We start from the raw sequence: 14,744 nt of genomic DNA on the forward strand, positions 1-14,744 counted from the left end.
ACGCCGGTGAGAGGACAAAGCCTGCATGGCTTGGGATATCTCGTGCGTGTAAGTGGTAGGGGAAAAAGGGGGGGGGGGGGTATCGGGAGCTTTCAACAAGAGCTCCACTACTTCTTCCGCGCCGTCGCCACTCGACGGCTCCGTCTCTTTGCCACAACCTCTGGGTCCCAGTTTCCAGAGAACATATCCTCGAGGTCGTCCTCGTCCTCGGAATCAAACACAACTTCAACATCACTGTCCGACGCGTCCTTGCGAGCGCTCTGGGCGGCACTGTCGTCGCCGCCGCCTTCGTCGCCGTTTCGGCCCGCGACATCCTCGTCTCTACCACCTACTCCGCCGGCCTCCCCGGCCACGGAATCGTCATCCTCTAACGCATCGTCTTCCTCGTCGTCAGAACACTCATCGTCCCGGACGTCGACAACGTCCTCCCAGCTACGGAACGGCACCACGCGCTCGACCTCGAGGATGAACTTGCCCACCTTGTACTTTTGGCTGAGCTCCTTGGCGTCGACGTACTTCCACCCCAGCTTCGCGCTGCAGAGGACGCAGGTGATGTCCGCGACGACGTGCCAGCCCGTCACGAGCTGGCGGTTCTCGCATTTTCCTATGCGGACGTTGGCGAGGCTTCCCTTGTTCTTGCTGCCGTTTGCGCCGCCGCGTGCAGTCTGGGTAGTGGAGGGGGAGGAGGACGCGGTATCGGTGGTGGTGTTTGGGATGGCGGTCGGCGCGATGAGGTAGGCGCGGCCGTAGCGGCCTGTGAAGCCTTTGCTTACGATTTGGGAGGCGAAGGCGATGTCGCAGGAGCAGGTTGAGCAGCGGAGGGTGTCTGGGTGGGTGCGTGCCAGGGAGGTTGTTTTGTTGTTGGTGCTGATGCTTGTGGGTTTGGACTTGGATTTGGAGAGGAGATCTGGTATGCTAGTTGTTGCGGCGGCGGTGGTGGCATCTCGGTACGTCGGCGGCGGTGGGCTGTTCGGCGGGGTCGCGGTCTCGTCTGTCGTCGAGGAAGTCGGCGAGGAGCTGAGGGAGGGGACTTGGCTTGCGTCCGGGGTTGAGTCCGGGGACGTCGAAGCCGTCCCCGTTTCTGCTGCTGCTTCTGATGCGGACGAGGTCCGGCGCGGGGCGCGGCGGCGGAAGGGGACGATGTTGAAGCTTGGGAGGAGGTACGTTGGGAATGTGGGACGGGAGACGACGATGTTGGGCGCCATCGCGAGGGGTCTTGGGGGTTTCTTGGACGGGAAAGAGAAAGGTGGGTAGTGCGCCGCGTTCTCGGAAGCCCTGGTCCCGAAGATGTGGTTTCCTTGGAGGTTCTTTGTTTCGCTTGTATGCTCTGGATTACGGCTCGTTGGAGTTGTAGATTTGGGCGGCGCCGGTGGTGGAGGGTTCTACCATGGTATTCCGGCGAGGGTTCCGATGGAGAGGATGGATGGTCTTCTCTGGATGTTCAGGGTGAGGAGAGCATGGCTTTGTCTTTGGGAGGAACGACGACGATAGCAAGCGTTTCAGGAGTTTCTACCGCCTCTCTCTTGACTTGTTCACGAGTTTGGATCCTTTGCGACTGGAACGGGGTCCCCGGGAGGTCATGGAATCATGTACAAGGCAAGCCGGGCAAGCAGGAATGAAGGGTCGGAGGCGATTTGGGGTAGGTAAGGTAGGTAGTTTGGTAGATCAGAGCCCGGCGCAGGGGCGCAAGTTCGACAGGGAGGGGAACAGGTGAGTGACTGACTTATGGCACGAGACAGTTAGATGGAGGGGTAGAGGATTTTCGGGCTGGGCTTTTCTTTTTTGGCCTGGCCACCGTCCAAATGGTGTGTAACGTGCAGTTTTTTGTGAGCGAGTGAATGATTCGGGTTGTTGGAGGGTAAGGTAACGCAAGGGAAGGAAAGGGAAGGTATGGCACCTACCGTTCCGGCAAGCAGCATGTCACTGTCACTGTCTCTGGTGGATCCCGCCTGTTTTGCGGTGAGTGGACGACGGGAGGTCTAAGATATCAAAAGGGTCTGGGCACAAACGTCGGGCATATTTTGGTTGTGTAGGTACCTCCATTTTGGTAAGGTAGGTATGCGCAGATGTTTGGAGCTTTAGTTTTCTCTGCCCGGACTTGAGATGGAAGAATGTGGCTTGCTGACATTTGATTCAGCTAGACATGAAGGCTGAAGAGGAGTTGTGGATGTTTTGCCTTCACTTTGATATCGTAAAGTAAGACATTGCAAAGGTGCCAAGGTAGTTACCAACCCGCCTCTCCGGGAACATCTGCTCAACAAGCGGCCAAAATCGGAGCAGCGGGCGTCGGTCTTTATTCAGTACTTACCTTGGGCACAGTACCAGGTATTCAACACTGGAGGGATCGCTCGGATGCGGTGGTGTACGAAGTAGGTACGGTTCAAGTCCCTCGGTCGAAGGAGGTTCGAGCTTCCCCACTTGGCTACCTATACCTTATCACAGCCCAACATTATCGATAAGATGAGCAACTGGAAGCGTGAGTCGATAAGAACGAGAGACGGCGGCCGGGTGGAGTCTTCCCAAGTGGTGAGGTTTCCATTGGCGCCGGCAGTAAGTGTGTGTGTGTGTGTGTGTCACTGGACTTCGGACCCCACCAGCGGGTGGGTGTGGATGATCACCTCATTCGGCCTCCATCAGATGTGACCCCTCTTCCTCCAACGGTTGTGCGGCAGACGGAAAGAGAAGGGGTCCCCACCTTCATTCATGTCGTTGGAGACTCCCAGAATGAGGGTGAGCACCTGAACGGCTGGAGAGGCTTCTAGAAAAAGCGAAAATCCAAAGTTGATGTTTCGAGTTCCAGAGGTTATTGTTCGGCAACTTTGGAGTTTGCAGGGATCGAGGCCGTCACAAGTATCTTGCAACGGCATCCAAGATCATTGATGAAGCATTCCGATCGTAATCTGTGGACCAAAACGCCGCGCAGCTTTCGCTCGGTTTCGGTGAGGAAGTAGTGGGGAGCGTCAGATGGTCCGTCGGGCTGTTAGCTGCTGACTACCAGAGACCGGCGCCGATTTAGATGCGAAATCTATAGCCCTTTGACTGCACCCAGCATCAAGGTAGGTAGACCGTAGCAGTCTCGATGACAAGTAGACGCTCAATTGTCGTTAATACGAAATTAGTACCTAGATCAATTTCGAACGAATGATCCAAGCCACCAAGAGAAGTCGATATTCGTCAAGGTATTCATAACGCACTCGTTCCTTTCGAGAAGGAGAATGCTGCGGTGGATGACTCGCAAATCATGAATGTGGGGGGAAAAACGGTCAAGTGACCCGAACGGAAACCTAGACCCCAGGAAGTCCAAGCATGCTAGTTGCGGCGCTGCCATGGCATTTTTGGCAGGCATTGACATGGCATCCTGCAATATTGCCCAAGGCAATGTGTGAATATAGACCAACCACCGTGACACCTTATGCTCCGGTGGCCTGCTCGCCCGCCACAATTGCGACGGCCGAGAAAACGCGGCCTCCGACCGTGCCGGGGCTCCGGCTGAAAGGGGATCCATCCGCTCGAGCTGGTTGCGAACCTGCGACATCTTACGCCATCGTCATATGAAATGTTTGGACTATCCACGGCGGACGTCTGGAATACAGTACTGTGTACGTGGTGAGCTCACCCATAGTTTCGAGCTTGGTAACGGTAGGCTGGCCTCTCGCAAACCCTAATTGTCCTGATGATAGAGGACCCCGACATTTCTCAGCGGTTATCTGTCATTCGTATGTAGGTATGTGCGACGATCGACGGCCGTGTGCTTAAACTGCTTGCGTAATATTACCTCACTTTCGTAAGTTGATGATTCAAAAAGGGAACCAGTTATCGGGCCAACGCCACACATATCAACGTTGATCATCCTTGTGGAAGCCCATCAAGAGTACGGATAAAGCACTGCGATACTGTGAGCGCCAGAGAGAGAAACTCATCTGTTGACCGTTTCCGTCCAAGAGATGATTACCCCAAGTTCTGGGTCGGGCTAGGGTGGCTGGGCAGCAAGGGATCGGTTTGGGGGGGATTGACCACGTGCATGTGAAGTGCAGCCCACGGCCTCGTTCGATTGGCAGAGGCCGCAGGAGAAGCAGTCAAAGTGCCAAGCGCCGTGCCGGGCCCGGATTGGGAGCGTCCACCCGAGTTGGTTGATTGCTGGCGGGAGACTACTGGTGACAGTAGAATTGGGGCATCTCTGACTGGTCTGTACGGATAGACGGTTGAGATAGGCTTGGATGCATACAGTTATTGGAGTTTGGAGACAGAAGGATGCATCTGCTTCAAGTCCGTCAATGAACCAGTACCCAATGAGTAGGTAAGATAGATCGTGGACCACAAATGGCCGAGCAGCATCAGCCAATGCAATGCAGCCCAAGAAACAACGTGCTTTGCTTCCCATACCGCCTCATACAGTGCAACATTGACGGTTGGCGCATTGCAAAGCAAAGGGCTCCAGCCGGTTTCGTAAGCCTAGACCAGTGGCCCCCCAATGGACCGTGGACCATGGACGCCCCCTTGCCAGTCAGAACAATGGACAAACTGGAACCCTCTGGAAGCTGCGTAAAGAGACAGCTGTTGTCGATGATGATCGTAGCGAACAAGCAAACAGATCATGGAGTGCCGATGTGAAGTGACGAAAGTAGGGGGTCCCTGAGGATTGTGATTGAGTAAGATCCAAGCAATTGAAAGTCTGAATTGACGTGGACGGAATCAATGGCATTGAACTGCATTGGATGGTGAGGAGGAGACATGGATGATGGATGATGGGATCCGAGGAAAGAAGGGGGAAAGGTGGAGATGCCTTGGCTGATTATGACTGTTCCTTCCCTTGTATCCATACGCATGCGCAGTACCTCAGGTACTGTGTAGGTTTTCCCACTGGGCCGGTGAGCTTGGCCGCTTTTTTTGGTGGCTGCCACCCCTTGAGACTGCCATTGCGGCCCATTGGAAAGTGGCACGGCACGGCTGGGTGGCGGTTGCTGCGTGCTGCACAGTGGACAGCCCAAGTGATGGTCCCCTTGGCTGGGCTGCTTTCTCCGCCACGCTAGACGTTTCCACCCTTTATTATTTTTTTCTGTAGGAGGGAGATATGGCCTTTCCGCTGGGTTTTTATTCACCACTCCGCCCGCCGCCGCCGTCTCTTCCCAATTCCCCTCTTCTTACCTTCCCCATCGCAACGCTTCACCGCCGATATCCTGCTCGCCTCACCCGCAACAACCGCCGTTCAAGAAGGAAAAAACAAGGACAAAACATCAACGCAAATCCTCGCCCCCGCGCTACTACATCAATCGATCTACACAAATCGACAACAGCCTCATCAGCTAAACCAACAAAACCCACACCACCTTTTCAAGAAAAGACTACCAACGTCGCTACTTGACTCTCGCCTCACTTTTCAAATACCAACCACCAACTCATCGACGATCCGGTTCCGATTTCCCGAGAATCGACCTCCCAAACCAATTCTACCTCAACACCAGATTTTAGCTACCAAACCCCGAAAATCAATCGCAATGGCGCCCATGAATCAGGTCAACAATTACAGTAGTAGTAATTATGGTGAGGCCATTGTCCGTCAGGCCAATGTCCTCGCCAGCTGCTACATCGTCGATTCCGCCGCGACTCTTCGCGGTCTCCACTACTGCACTACCGGCGCCGCAGGTACGTCGCATCCTTCCCATTCCACAGCAGCACAAGCACATGTCTCTCTTCCCTCCTTCCTGCCTCCCCCATGTGTGCCCATCTTCAACCTCAAACTTGTAGATACGCCGCCGATCACTCGGGGTTGTTGTCTCTTGTAAACTTCCCATCCCCTACGATCCCCGCTCACTTGCATCACCCATCCCCGGAAACTTGGTAAACTACATGGATCATGGACTGACAGATCTTGGAATCAACAGGGGCCGAGTGGTATTCCTGAGGTCCCCTCCTCAGGACTACCATCCCCTCCTTCAAGTCCCCCCCTCGCGGCCATAACGGCATCCAACGAGCTCGCTCTGCTTCCCAAGGCCAGTAGCAGCAGCTCCAAGAGGCGCGATACCGTGCCCGGCAAGAGGATTAGCCGCAGAGGGGGGGCAGCACTTTCGATCAGGGAAGAATGTGAAAGGTTCTTTTGTGAGTCCATGAGGGCTGTGTTCCGCGGTGAGACGGACACTGGCTCGCGTGGCTCCGGCCTGCATCAAGGTGCTTATTACTACAACAACGGCAGCAGCAACGCCAACAACATGCTGCCCACTCCGCCGCCAGACGAGGACTTGGCCGTTCAACCGCACGTCCCGTTCGGGGGACGCGGCGGGGACGGTGCTGAGGGCTTCACGGCTCCTACCGCACCGGCCCCGGCCACCGCGTGGTTGGAGGTTTGGGACTTTGCCGGCGGCGCGAGTTTCAGGGCCTTTGTGGCGGACGACGGGGCTGAAAAGTCCCTGTTCGCCCTGTTTGACAGGAATGTCATTGGACGTGACCTGAAGCCTGCGTATGTTACACACACCCCCTATCTGTCTTAGACCCCGTTACACGAAGAACCCTTGGCTAACATTCCTTCCAGACTTATGGCGCTGATGGAGCTGGTCGATGGACCGCTCAACTGCCAACACCTGGTCGTCTGCATCGACCGGACCATTGAGGAGGAGGATGCAAAGTCGCTGATGAAGAGCCTGCAGTGGATCGGCTTCGAGTTGACTACGCTGGATCAGTGGGCGAGAGATGTGGACGTGACGAGCAACCTGTGGCTGTTTATGAGCATGGAGATCTAGCATTACGTACCCCGGACAGCCTTTCATCGTCCGCGTTCTGTTTGGAAGGCGGTTTCCCCTTTCTCACTCATCAGTTCTTTGAGCTTGGCAGTTGGGGAGTTTTGGCTTTTTCAGGCGTCTTCGTCTCTCGTCTTTTCCAGTGTTTACACGGCATCGCGGGCTAGTTTCTCTGCTAGCAGATGCTCTCTCTTTTGCTTGGGGTACGCACTTTGGTCTTTTCCTCTTCGGTACACAAACAGCTCGAGCTTGGAACAAAAACAGCAGGATACGGAATTTGTGTTGGGAAAAAAGGAGGAACCGTCAAAAGCATTGAACGCAAAGGGATTCAAGTCTCGTGTTTTGGGCATCTTTCTCTATCTCGCATCTGTATCTGTACGCTAAAAGTTGAAGGGCTGTTTCTTTTTCGTATACCCTTGAGGCTAGTGTTGTTCAGGAACTAGCCAAAAGGTCTATTTTTTTGGGACCTGAAGCAATCACTCTATCGTGTTTGGGATATGTTATTTTCACTCTTCTCCTTGAACTTCACACGGCTATACAAGCATAGCAGCAGTATGAAATTGCAATATGAGGAAGTTTCTCTCTTTGTACGTCTACTATTCGGGCCAATGCGAGCGTCAAGATTGTCAACCACAGAACTCAACTCCAGGCTTTTCCATAAAAATGACCATCAATATCAAAAACGTTTCCAAAACGTCTAAGCTGGTTTTTTGTCTCTTTCACTCGAAGGGCCAGTGATCCGCCCGCCCTCACTCTCCCCTCTTGTCCCAAAGTCACAAGGGAAAAGCAATGGCCGGCGTTTCTTCGCCCTCTTTTCCTTCATTCTAACCAAGGTACGCCAAAGCTCAAGACAACACGACACTTCAAATGGTCTCCTCAAACTGCCTCACCTTGAGCCCCTTGTCGGCCAAGAAATCCTTGACCTGCTTGACGGTATACTCCCCGCGGTGGAACATACCCGCCCCCAACGCGGCGTCCGTCGTCGTCTTGGCAAACACCTCTTCAAAGTGCGCCGGCTCGCCCGCGCCGCTGGACGCGATGACGGGGATCTTGACGGCGGCCTTGACTTGGGAGATGAGCTCGAGGTCGAAACCGCTGTTGGTGCCGTCCTTGTCGATGCAGTTGAGCAGGATCTCGCCGGCGCCCATGGCCTCGACGGCCTGGGCGAGCTCCACGACGTCCATGTCGCGCGTCTCGCGGCCGCCCTTGATGGTGCAGGCGTACCAGCAGTACTCCTCGCCCTTGGGGCCCGGGCGGGGCGTCTTGAGGATGTTGTGGCGCGTGGCGTCCGTGTTGGGGACGTAGACGCGCTTGGGGTCGACGGAGACGACGACGGCCTGGTTGCCGTAGGCTTTTGAGATTTGCTCAATGGCCGTGTTGCCGAAGAGCTTGCGTCCCGCGCCGTGGTATTCTTCCGCCGCGAGGACGGCGTCGGAGCCGATGGAGACCTTGTCGGCGCCGGATTTGAAGTACATTGTCGCGATCTCGAGGGCCGAGACCTTGGTGCCGTCCGTGTCGACGGTGTCGCGGATGCCGCCGCCGATGGTGAGCGGCACGAAGACGGTTTCCGAGGTGCGGCGGAGGATCTCGAGCATGGGCACGTCGGCCAGGGGGCAGTCGCGGAAGCTGGTGATGTTGAGGAAGGTGACTTCGTCCGCGCCCTGCTCGTAGTAGCGGCGGGCCATCTCGACGGGCTTGCCGAGGTTGCGGACGGCGCCGCCTTCGGACTTTTCGCGGACGTCGTACTGGTCGCCCTTTGTTACGACGAGGTCGCCCTGGTCGTTTGTGCGGACGTCGAGGCAGGCGATTACGCGGCGGGTGAGGCCGTCTTGGTAGGGGGCGGCGGTGGTGGTCTCGACGGCGGCTGATGGTGTAGCACCTCCGGCGGCGAGATTTGCGGCGCCGGAGCCGTCGAGGAAGGCGCGGAGGCAGCGCAGGCCCGCGGCGCCGGACTTTTCGGGGTGGAACTGCGTCGCGAAGATGTTACCCCTGGCGAGGGCGCCGACGAACGTCTCGTCGCCGTAGGTTCCCGTCGCGACGGTCCACCCTTGGGCCTCGAGCTCGCCGCGGACGTAGGGGTATTTGTAGGTGTGGACGTAGTAGTATTTCGAATCCGGTCGGAGGTCGTAGAGGCTCGCGCCGCCCGTGTTTGCGCTGTTCCAGCCGATCTGTGGGACGGACTTGGTGGAGGCGTCGAAGCGGTCGAGGCGGCCCTTTACGACGCCGAGGCCGGGGACGTCGGGGTCCTCGAGGGAGCCTTCGAAGAGGGCCTGGATGCCGACGCAGATGCCCATGAAGGGCTTGCCTGAGGCGATGTGGGCGGAGATGGCGGGGAGGAAGCCGGCTTGGGAGAGTTGGGAGAGGCAGTGGCCGAAGTGGCCGACACCGGGGAGGATCAGTTTCTGGAAGGGGGAGGAGAGGTTAGCTGAACTGAAGGCTTTTCCTATGGTATAACGAAACTAAATGCTTACTTCTGCTGAGGGAACATCTTCCGGCCTTCTAATCCACTCGACTTCGTAGCCGACCTTCTCGATGGCGTTCACCAAGCTGCGAACATTGCCCGCGACGTAGTCCAAGAGGTGGACCTTTGGCATTGTGGGCAAACTGGAGGAAAAAGTGTGCGTTGAAGGGTTGGGTATATTGCAAGTCTATAGAACAGAAAGTAGATCAAATATTTGGAACGAATAGAATGCGACGTTATAAGTATCGTCAATCGACGAGGGATGTCAAGTGGTGAGTCAACAGAGCGGGATGTGTTCAAGTCCGATTGTGAGTCGTAGGGCGTCGCCTCTGGGAAATTTACTTGCGATAGCGGGGCAGAGGGGTTGTGACTGTGAGCATGGAAAGTCCAGCAGCTGCCCCGCACCAGCAAGCAGCGGCCCCTGTTCAATTGACCTCTGGCCTGTGCCAATCCGCCGTCGAATTGACTGGGGGCGGGTAAGCTTCTTTCCCTTGGAATGGGAATTCTGCAGTTATCTTCAACATTGGAGCTTCAGCAATTTTTCGACGTCGCACACTCTTTCCGCGATGCGCTTACAACTCGATTTCCGCATTCCCTGACGCATCTTGAAGTTCGCAGCTGGCGACAACACCACATCATCACACGAATCCTTGTTCCCAATGCGCCATTCCCTTCAGTCAATTGGAGCATCCCAACAAGGAATCGTCGCGAAAACATGGCGACCAACGAGCCAACGTCTTCAGTCGCGCCGGTGATTGCGGCGACGGCGCCCGCTGACGAGCCACCGAAAGAAGCATCCAAACAGACTGATGGCGGCGACGACTCGGACTGGGAGTACGAGTACTCGACTACAGAGACCGAGGTCAGTCGTCGCATTGAAGCGAGCAGGAAGATACAATTGCTAACCATCTCAGACATATTACCTGACCGTCGATCTCTCCATACCACAGCTTCTCCGGCGCAAACGGAATATGCCAGTGTCAGGACGAGGCGGATATCACTACAAACACTGGGCAGGCCCTACCACTAGGAAACCCGACGAACCGAAACACCACCGCATCATGTCAGAAGACGACCAGAATGATGACGAGCCGGCGGACGAGCCCGAGGACGACGAAGAGATTGAACAAGGACAGGCGGACCCCATTGTAGACAGCTACGACGCAGATTTCGAATCTGAACAAGCTGCCGAGATCCAGATCTTGGATCTGCATTCGGACAAGCCCATGTTTGCGTACAAGGGCAAAATCTTTGAGGGGCAGTGGACACGAAACTTGGGTACAGAAGTAATCTTCGCCGAACACGAGCACGAGGATCCGATTCCGGCTCTGCGACATCTTCCCGGCGGTGTCGACATGCTGGCGGCCAGCTGGTCGAGGATCAACACGACGGAGAAGCGCCTCGAGCCAAAACACGAGGCGGCGGCGAAAGACGACCCTCTCAAGGACATCAGGAGGCAGCACGGAATCCATATACCCATCACAGCAGACAAGACGGGCGAGCGCAAGCGTCAAACGAGGTTTTTGGAGAATTTAATGGCTTTAAAGGTCAAGAGAGGCGAAAAGGACGAGGTCACGGTGTATGCCCACGCCGCGCCGAAGCCGACGGACATAGGTTCGAACAGCCGAAGAAAAAGACGGAAGCCGTTGCCGGATGGACCAAAGAAACGTGCAAGCCGGGGCGGCGGCGGCGGTGTCCGCGGGAGAGGTGGCTCTTCCGCATTGGGAACGGGTGGTTCTGAACGAAATGAGCTACAAGGCAGCAGCGTTGCAGAGGCTGCGGCGATCTCGCGGGATGGGGCAGCGTTGTCCACGCCAACGCCGACGACATGGGCGAACCTAGATGGACAGGGCGGAAGAGCGGAGAAAGGTTCGGGCCCGAAAGATGATGACGAGGCCAGCGACAACGACTATGAAGAAGACGACGACGAGGACGGCGGAGATTAGGAGTAGGCCTTGTCAGGAATGTATCCATCAATCTGGGATACGAGTTTCATCGGACCATATAGACTTTGCGTTGGCGATGGTATATCTCGCAATCCGGATTCAGCGTATGCTGTTGCCTGTTGGTAGCGATGAATGAAGATGGAGCCCAGATAGGGCGAAGCCTCGGATGAGACGGCGAAACTATGTGACAGCCGTTGCGAGGCTCTACTGCGGTAGGGCCCCCTTTCCGGTGTCGGGCTCTCCTAGGCTGGCACATGGAATTTTGGGAGAGACATGCATGGAGGCATGATGTGGTCAGGCTGACGAGAGGTCCTGGGGAGACTCGTACGGGGCCGTAGTGTGGCCGCGGCAGCAGTGCGAGTACGGCTAAACCTAGAGCTAATGAAGTATGATCATCCAAAAGAATCCTGCGACACCAGCACTGGTTCACGAACTATGGAAAAAATGTCAGTGGAAAAAATGTCTGCCCCGTGAGAAATACGTGGGCTGAAAACCGTTGGCCGCTAGGTACAGATACTGGTGCCGGTAGGTGGTAGTCAGCGAGAAAATCGGAGATTAGTTGGGAATGCTTCTAGAAAGATTGCCTTCCTTTCAAAAAGGGGAAAATAGGCATGCCAGAAAAGCCTCAGAATGGAGTGTTTCCTACTACTTACATAATAGCTCACGGGTTTCGGCAGATGGTTAGTGAGCCCTGTGTCTGCAAAGTCATCCCGGCACGTCACTCAGGAAGCCCACCCGCCCACTGCAAGCTCACATGTGGACGGGGAGCAACCTTTACTGAAGGATACACAGCAAGACGACTCGTGATGAACGGATGGCTACAGGGATCGGCTGCTTGCCGTACTATGGTCATCTAGCGACATAGGTAGAGGCGATGGTACGGTGCACTGCGTACGGATACATCAAGAGTTAAAGACAAGGCGCGAGTAAAGGCAGGGCGGTGTAGAGAGTCAGCAGCGTGCGGAACTGGAGCTTTACGACTCCTCGTGGGAATCTGCAGGGATCTGGTTGGTCCCGCAGATCGCTGAACCCTCCCGGTCTGCTGCCTGCATGAGGTACCGGGAACCTTGGCGCCATTCTCTTCGTCTTTCTTTGGAGAGATACCTGCCTCATCCGGGCGATCACAGTAGATAATGCATGTATCTCTGCTCTAGTCAGGAAGTGTATCTAGTGCCCCCGTTGCAAGGTACTCTGTACGGATACAGAAAAGGATTCAAAGAAAGAATCCAGATCCCTCGGTCGGGTGGCGGGCTGCATCAGAGATAGACCCAGCCAGTAGTGGAACATCCATCCGCACCCCCCTCCAATCCCCTCCCGTCTGCCGTCCTCCCACGCCCAGGTTCATGGCCGAATCCAGCACGAAGTAACCGTACGTCCCTGATGATTGATGGCCCTTGCTTCCCTGCTTCCTGCGGGTTGCTGCCGCTGTCGCTCTCGCCGTCCGCCGCCCGCGCATACCGCTGACCGCATACCGCTAGGTTCCGTCCCAAACCCCAACCCAAAGCTTCCTTCTTGCTTGCACTGCTCAACTCTTTTTCCCTTCACACACTTGCGCCTAACAAGCTTTCTCTGTCCAACAACACAAAACACTTGACCAAGGGGCCTCAGCGTCCGACCGGCCATGCATATCCGCTCGCACCTCCCACCTTCGACATCTCAATAGTAGACTACACCCTACATGTACACTTGGTGATGCTGTGCGAGACCCCGCTGGCTTTCGCAAGACGTGCCGGCATCCCGAAGCCCCTCCGAACCATCACTCAGCCTCCATAACTGCGAATAGCTTATTACCAATCGATCCCGGCGCCCTATCTTATACCGGCACCCTTTTGAGGCTCTTTTGTTATTCTCACGAACCCAATCCCTATCCTGCGAGGCCTGGAGCCACCAACGAACTTATCCGATGTATTATCTACGCCGCTTCACCATCTTCCTCGCCTTCTTGGTGTCGGTGTCGTTCCTCGCATGGTTCCTGCCCCGCTACCTCAACCCAAACCCGCCAGACCCGGCCAAGCAGCGCGAGGATAAGAAATGGGTTAGCAGCAGCCCGTACTGGCTCGATCGTCAGGCCTGCCGTTGGCTGAGTCTCTGCGGCGTTCATCATCTCTCATGGGACCCAGCTTCTCTCTTCCCCTACAAGAACGACTCCGACGCCGGTGATTTGCGGTTGGAGCTTAGGTCACTTGATGGACGCCATTCTGGGTGGGAGACGGCTCCCAAGAAGCGCTCGCCGCGGGACGACAAGGAAGAGAGGAGGAAGGTCTTGAAGGAGATTCCCGACTATGTTCTCAAGTATGCGCCGCTAGTCCACCTCTACTCGGGCGAGAACTTCTGGCCCGCCGACATTGCGGAACACATTCGGCACATGACGCCCTACTTGGAAAAAGAGGCGTTGAACCGCTCCCTGATTCTGTCGGATTTGCACATGCTTAACAAGGAGGATGGCATGGTTTACCTCACCAGCGATGACGATGTCGAGCAGAGACCCGAATGGCTGCACAGTCACGTTGGCATTCCCGAGCCATGGAACGATGATGAGGACGACGGCGACAAGGACGAGACGCCCAACAGCCCAGTTGGGGACTCTGAACACCCACGACATGAAACTGAGGATACGACGTGGTTCGACGTATCTCGCGATCACCCCGTTCACCGCATCTCGGACCCTCGTCGCTACCCACAATTCCCAGAAGGCTCCGCCCGCGCCGCCGGCTTTCAGCACCGCCGCCGAGACCAGGGCCAGAAGCCCATTCCCGACACGCCAACCCACAAGCCCGATCAGGAAGGCTACTCAAAGGCCCCGGCCGTCCTCGTCCTCGTCGACAAGGGCTCCGGCATCGTCGACGCCTTCTGGTTTTTCTTCTACTCGTACAACCTCGGTCAGACGGTCCTGACCATTCGCTTCGGCAACCACGTCGGCGACTGGGAGCACTGCATGATGCGCTTCGAGAACGGCGTGCCCCGTGGCATCTTCTTCTCGGAACACGAGGGCGGCCAGGCTTACACGTACAATGCCGTCGAGAAGCGGGGCGAGCGTCCCGTCATCTACTCCGCCGTCGGCTCCCATGCCATGTACGCGCAGGCCGGCGAGCACCCGTACGTGCTGCCTTTCAAGATGCTCAAGGACGTGACCGACAAGGGACCCCTTTGGGACCCGTCAAAGAACGCCTACACCTACTGGTACGACTACGTCCAAGATCTGGACGAGGACCTCGACGACGACCTCGATGACGAGGTCGACGTGGCTAGCGGCCACCGGAAGGAGAACCCCACCAGTCTGTTCCCCACGGCCGAGAACCCCGACGCGCCGACGTCATGGTTCCATTACGCCGGCCCTTGGGGCGATAAGCTCTACAGCTTGGCCGATATGCGCCAGTGGCGCTTGTTCGCGCAGTACCACTACGTCTCCGGGCCGTTGGGTCCCAAGTTCAAGCGGCTCGATCGCGAGAAGCTCTGCATTACCACCCGCTGCCGGATCTTGGATAGCTTAAAGCCCGGACAGACGTGGTATAGTTAGATGAGTTTCCTTTTCGTTACAGGTAATGGTATAGATGAAGTAAAGAACAATCAAACCTCAATGAAACACGTTATATTCAATTGACGCCT

The 14,744-nt window shown here is 56.2% G+C and overlaps 5 protein-coding genes across 5 annotated transcripts; 3 read left to right on the top strand and 2 right to left on the bottom strand.

The window, feature by feature from the left end:
* Positions 1-107: 107 nt before the first annotated feature.
* Positions 108-1,205, bottom strand: CABS01_01752 (uncharacterized protein; the record flags this gene model as incomplete). The annotated part of the gene is made up of 1 exon (XM_060535132.1): positions 108-1,205. The coding sequence occupies one exon, from the start codon at positions 1,203-1,205 to the stop codon at positions 108-110; it is 1,098 nt and encodes a 365-aa protein (XP_060398321.1).
* Positions 1,206-5,495: 4,290 nt separating this feature from the next.
* CABS01_01753 (ornithine decarboxylase antizyme) lies at positions 5,496-6,734 on the top strand (the record flags this gene model as incomplete). The annotated part of the gene is made up of 3 exons (XM_060535133.1): positions 5,496-5,643; positions 5,917-6,454; positions 6,527-6,734. 3 exons carry the CDS (start codon positions 5,496-5,498, stop codon positions 6,732-6,734), a joined length of 894 nt encoding a protein of 297 aa, XP_060398322.1.
* An 860-nt stretch (positions 6,735-7,594) lies between these two features.
* On the bottom strand, positions 7,595-9,325 carry CABS01_01754 (imidazoleglycerol phosphate synthase; the record flags this gene model as incomplete). Its single annotated transcript, XM_060535134.1, has 2 exons — positions 7,595-9,133; positions 9,203-9,325. 2 exons carry the CDS (start codon positions 9,323-9,325, stop codon positions 7,595-7,597), a joined length of 1,662 nt encoding a protein of 553 aa, XP_060398323.1.
* A 582-nt stretch (positions 9,326-9,907) lies between these two features.
* Positions 9,908-11,138, top strand: CABS01_01755 (uncharacterized protein; the record flags this gene model as incomplete). Its single annotated transcript, XM_060535135.1, has 2 exons — positions 9,908-10,054; positions 10,107-11,138. 2 exons carry the CDS (start codon positions 9,908-9,910, stop codon positions 11,136-11,138), a joined length of 1,179 nt encoding a protein of 392 aa, XP_060398324.1.
* Positions 11,139-13,041: 1,903 nt separating this feature from the next.
* Positions 13,042-14,655, top strand: CABS01_01756 (vacuolar protein sorting-associated protein; the record flags this gene model as incomplete). The annotated part of the gene is made up of 1 exon (XM_060535136.1): positions 13,042-14,655. One exon carries the CDS (start codon positions 13,042-13,044, stop codon positions 14,653-14,655), a length of 1,614 nt encoding a protein of 537 aa, XP_060398325.1.
* Positions 14,656-14,744: the final 89 nt, after the last annotated feature.

This window comes from Colletotrichum abscissum (assembly GCF_030869225.1).
Source record: "Colletotrichum abscissum strain IMI 504890 chromosome Unknown Scaffold_3.1, whole genome shotgun sequence".
NCBI classification, from domain to species: Eukaryota; Fungi; Ascomycota; class Sordariomycetes; order Glomerellales; family Glomerellaceae; genus Colletotrichum; species Colletotrichum abscissum.